The sequence below is a fragment of the Piliocolobus tephrosceles genome, chromosome 20 (assembly GCF_002776525.5).
Source record: "Piliocolobus tephrosceles isolate RC106 chromosome 20, ASM277652v3, whole genome shotgun sequence".
NCBI lineage: Eukaryota > Metazoa > Chordata > Mammalia > Primates > Cercopithecidae > Piliocolobus > Piliocolobus tephrosceles.
The window spans coordinates 35,993,442-35,998,895 of record NC_045453.1 but is presented as its reverse complement, the minus strand read 5'-3'; the positions used below and the strand labels follow the sequence as shown (position 1 = coordinate 35,998,895).

General features: G+C 46.3%; 1 protein-coding gene across 2 annotated transcripts in view; it reads left to right on the top strand.

The window, feature by feature from the left end:
* Positions 1 to 4,633, top strand: part of YTHDF1 (YTH N6-methyladenosine RNA binding protein 1) — a 21,515-nt gene extending 16,882 nt beyond the window's left edge. Inside the window, exon 5 of one of the 2 annotated variants that reach the window (XM_023183252.2) lies at positions 3,341 to 4,633. In XM_023183252.2, coding sequence (XP_023039020.1) covers positions 3,341 to 3,367 — 27 coding nt within the window. In that variant the 3' untranslated portion in view covers positions 3,368 to 4,633. The remainder of the gene's footprint in view (positions 1 to 3,340) is intronic. The other variant, XM_023183253.1, reaches the window with a different exon arrangement.
* The last annotated feature ends 821 nt before the right edge of the window (positions 4,634 to 5,454 follow it).

The window sequence follows — 5,454 nt, the reverse complement described above, 5'->3', positions numbered from 1 at the left end:
TCAGACCCCTCGGGTGTCCCAGGCAGCGGGGCCTGTGAGCGTCGGCCTGCAGGATCCAGTGTTCCTCAGACCCCTCGGGTGTCCCCAGGCAGGTCCAGCAGAGCCACCGGTGCCGGTGGAGCATCGCTGGACGGACCTCGGTAACCCTCCCTAAACTGTTCAACAAACTCTGGGCCCGTGTGGGTCAGTGTTAACATTAATTCATATTATTGAAAGTGACAAATGAGAACCTGATTTGTTAATGTTTGGTGGAATTTCAAATAGCTTTTTTTTTTTGAGACAGTCTCACTGTCACCCAGGCTGGAGTGCAATGGTGCAACTTTAGCTCACTGCAGCCTCAGCCTCCCGGGTTCAAGTGATTCTTCTGCCTCAGCCTCCCAAGTAGCTGGGATTATAGGCGCCCACCACCACGCCCAACTAAATTTTGTATTTTTAGTAGAGTTTGGGTTTCACCATGTTGGCCAGACTGGTCTCAATCTCCTGACCTCGTGACCTTGGCCTCCCAAAGTGCTGGGATTCCAGGCGTGAGCCACTGTGCCTGGCCGAGTCAGTGCGGTTTTAAGAACACAGTAGTGTACTGAAGAGAGCGACTTCTTCCTCTTGGTGGTAAACTACGGTTGCGCTGGTGGAGCCCTGGGCAGTTTTCTCAAGGTTCTCTCAGGACTTGGAAGAACAGACCTACCTTTTCTTTATCATTTCGAGTTTGGCCGCATTGCTCTAAAGCTCATAAACAAGTTGACCGTTGAGAAAGTAAAATAGAGTTAGCATTTTGCAAGATTGCTGTCCAGCTATAAATTTGGAAACATACTGATTTCTTAGGACAGCAGTAGCTTTTATGTCAGCAGAGTCAGACCAAGTCCTGGGTTGATACATTCTTTGGTTTTAAAAAAATCTAGAAGCTTCTTAGCTTAAAACAGTGAAAGTGGTGAGTGTTTCCACATGGTGAGCATCACTTAGTTCCTCAGACTAACTGTCCTTGCCCTGGCGCAGGTGCCCCTGACCCGACCCCACATCGACCTCCAGGCGGGCTCTTTGAAACTAAGAGCAGAGCAGAGAGAATCTCAGGCGTAAGCATTTCCTGGATGCTTGTTGAGCATTCCTGGGAAGAACAAGCTGTACTTCTTTGTCTTATTTTTTTTTTGAGAAGTTTTATGAGGAATGGTATTTTTAAAGAGCACACAGTAAACTTTGTAGCTGTTTATAAGGGCTGAAGGGAGGTGGGGCGTTTCCCTGTGAGTGGCTTTAACATCAGCTAGTTTGAACTCAGATTGGCATTTGCTTTTTAGGAACAGCAATACCTCTTTTGTTAAGAGATTGATTGATTGATTGATTGAGACGGTTTCGGTCTGTCCCCCAGGCTGGAGTGAAGTGGCACAGTCTCAGTTCACTGCAACCTCTGCCTCCTAGGTTCAAGTAATTCCTGTGCCTCAGCCTTCAGAGTGGCTGGGATTACAGGCGCCCACCACCACACCCTGCTAATTTTTTTTTTTTTTTTTGTATTTTTAGTAGAGATAGGGTTTTACCATATTGACCAAGCTGGTCTTGAATTCCTGAGCTCAGGCAATTCACCCACCTTGGCCTCCCAAAGTGCTAGGATTCCAGGCGTGAGCCACCACGCCCAGCCTGTGAAGAGATTTTTTTAAACAGAATTTTTAAGAGAATGCAAAATACAGAGTTCTTAATTTTTCCAGTTTTACATTTGAGGGTAGGGAGGAAATGTTAATTCTTAAGAGTAGGACCTGCCTATCCAGGTCCTTAATCCAAATACTCTGGAGCCTTCTCAGGACAGAGAATACCACAGCGGTTTGTGAGAGCAGCCACAGTCGAGGAGGCTGGTGTTTATTCCAGTGCCCAGCAAAGTTTATTATTATTATTATTATTATTATTATTATTATTATTATTATTATTATTATTATTTTGAGACAGAGTCTCGCTCTGTCGCCTGGGCTGGAGTGCAGTGGCCGGATCTCAGCTCACTGCAAGCTCCGCCTCCCGGGTTTACGCCATTCTCCTGCCTCAGCCTCCCGAGTAGCTGGGACTACAGGGACCAGCCACCTCGCCCGACTAGCTTTTTGTATTTTTTAGTAGAGACGGGATTTCACCGTGTTAGCCAGGATGGTCTCGATCTCCTGACCTCGTGATCCGCCCGTCTCGGCCTCCCAAAGTGCTGGGATTACAGGCTTGAGCCACCGCGCCCGGCGCAAAGTTTATTATTAACCGGAAGACACATTCAGTCCATTTTTAGCAAAAGAGGAGGTTTCAGGTTAAATGTTTGGGTGTCCCACCCGCTGGCTTTATTGGTTTGCGTCTTAATAGATAAGGGGCCAGACGAGGATGGAGGTGCCTCGGATGCATCTTTCTGTTTTGTTTTTATTTTATTTTGAGATAGGGTCTCTCTCTCTTGCCCAGAGTGGAGTGCAGGGCAAATAATAGCTCACTGCAGCCGAAAACTCATGGGCTCAAGCTATCCTCTCACCTCAGCCTCCCAAATAGTTGGGGTTACAGGTGCGTGCCACCACACTCGGCCCGGGACACCTCTCTAGCTGAGTGGTGCAGCGTGTGCTTAGATCACACATTTTCATCTTTGGATGCTGCCTTGTGAGGAGACTGAAGGGGCTTCTAGACACTGCTACTCAGGGAGGCCAGTGTGGGAAAAGATTCGGGTGTAAGTCTCAAGCTTGTGTGTCATACACTCTCTGGAAAAGATGATTCTCTAACTAGAGTCAGCAGCAAAGCTGGTCAGAGGAGCTTTGCCTTGAGCCAGTCTAGCCACGGGGGAGTGGGGAAGGGCCTGAACTGGACAGGCCCACACGGGTCCTCCTGCCCTTCATTAGCCACGTGACACAGCACTTTGTTAGCCAGTTGGAAGGATTTTGGTGTCCTTTGAGCCACTGAGAAGTTTAAATGAGATAAAATACAGAAGAACAGCTTCTGTCTCCCTGGCCTGCTTGAGAGCCTGGTGCGTGCCAGCTCCTCCCTCTGAGTGTAGAGATTCTCACGTTGCTAAGTGTCTTTCCATGTGGAATGATGGTGGCACAGGAGGGAAGGACAGCTGTGGGAAGTGAGGCTTCCCAGCAGACAGGTGGCCCATGTGACCGTTGTGGTTGATGCTTTTCTCCTGGTAGAGGGTGGGGGAGAATGCCATGCCCAGTGTGGCCAGTGCCCCACAGAGCAGGCCCAGCGCAGCTCAGAGTTATGTGCTGGTGTGGCCTGGGTGCCATCCAGGGTCCTGCCTCCAGATCTGCAGGCACAGCTGCGGGGCAGCTGTGGACCCCACTTCCGGGAGGGTTCATCTGTGTGGTTACTCAGTGCGTTCAACTGCTGTCTTTTCTTTTTGCAGGAACGGCAGAATCGAAACAAACAATAAGGATGAACCAGTTTCTTACATGTTCCAACGTTTGACTTTGAAAACAGTTTAAAACACGTGTGCTTGGTCAGCTCCAGTGTGTCGTCCTTTGCGGGGGTTGAGTGTTGCATCTTTGCCTTTCTTGTCGTTTATTTTTGCCCAGATGGATCTGCATTTATTTGTACTTTTTCTATGTATTATAATCTTGTAGAAGTCACTAATAAAGGAGTATTTTTTTGTCAGCTTGTCAATCAGACTGATCTAATGTGAAATACAAGTATCCGTATAAACAAAGCATCTATTTTGGCAGAAATTATGTTCTTAAATTCACAGTCATTTGATATTGTTCTATGAGACTTCATATTTCTCATCCCTTTATTGCTTTATAGCAAACATAAGAAACCATGAGTCATTTTGTCATTTATTCTGATAAAATCTCTTGAAAATACTGAAATCAAAAGGTTAATGATTATCTTGTTCATTCTGATTTGTCATTTTATTTGTCTAAAGTGCTATTTTACCCATTTGATTTTTCTACTAGTCAGATAATTTTTAATTTTTTAAATTTGGGAGATACTTTTTTTTGTTTTTGGAAAATTTTTCCTTCCAGATCTGTTGCCCACTGAACGGCCACCCGTCCCTCACTGTCCTGGTGTCCGATTGGGCTGGATGGTGTTGGGGCATGATGTGTGGAGGAGTTGGAAGGTGCTTCGGTCTGGTTCAGGTTCGGGCATTCTTCGTTGTTTGCACATCTTTTTAAATTTTACCCCTTTTCTTAAGAATCCTAATGCCGTCGTAATATTTTATACCAGTAATGCTGAGCTTTCAGTGTAGGGTCTGGTAGTACAGACAGTGTGATGGGGGATGCTGCTGGTTGTAAATTTCACTGTGTGTGTCTAATTTTTTTTCCTGTTGAATGGGTAAAAACAAAACAAAACTTTTTTAGAAAATGAATTTGCTGTCATGTTGTGTGGAATGAGGGACCTTTGAGCTCACTACCACCTGGAGTTTGAGTTGAAGCATGAAAATGGTGCCCATGCCTGACGCTCCAGCGCCTGGATCTGCACGTGCCCTTGTAGAGGATCCTTACTGTCCTAGAGAGCAGACGCTTTCTGAAAACTACTTGCTCCAAAAGACCCTCTGAGTTAACGTTTCAGCTGTATCATTAGACTTGTATTTAGAGCGTGTCACTTCCTCTGAATTGTTACTGCCTGAATGGAGTCCTGGACGACATTGGGTTTTTCCTCTAGGAGAATACAAGCCTTAATAAACAATACTATTTAGAAAGCCTGGTGTCACCTCATTCTTCACCCTACTTGGTGAGTTTATGTGTTGGAGCTTTTTAAGCTGCAAAGCCATTTGGGAGTCACCGTAGAAAGCCCCTGTGTTTTTCAAGGTGTGGGATTCTCATTCTCTCGCTTTGGAAAAGGGAACTGTTCATTTCTTTAAGACTATAAACTACATGGCACCGTCACCCACCCCTCAGCACACGAATGCACAGACGCAGCAGTGCGGGCAGCACCTGCGCACTGCTTCCTCCTCTCCAGACTTGGCTCCTCACCATCTCCTTCCATTCATCCTCCAATGCCTCTTGTTTTTTATGCGATAAAAGAGTTTAATGCCTGTTTAGTTTGTTTTCCTTTTGAGGTAAAATTTACAAGCATGGAAATGCACGTTGTGTACATCTGCAGAAGTTGACAAGTATGTGATAAAGTTACACAGTATTAGCATCAGCCCAGAAAATCCTGTCGTACCCTTTCCCAGGCAGTCACCGCCTCTGCCAGAAGTTAGTAGTTGGTTTAGGGAAACACAAAATGTGAACAGGGGAAAACGTGTCTGTTCTGATGGACCAGTTAGAGGTAGGCTGTGTGTGCTCCCACCTGCAGCTCCAAATGCTGCTGTTATTTTAGGGAAGTGTGTTTTCAACCTCGAGTAGCTAATTCCTTCATATTTTATGCCATTTTCTTGAGTCCTGGGCTCCTTTAAAGATTAGTTCCCGGCTTTTAGAATGCTGAGCCGAGGCCGGGCATGGTGGCTCATGCCTGTAATCCCAGCACTTTTAGAATGCTGGGCCGAGAGGTGCTGAAAGGTGGCGAGCATGACGGCGG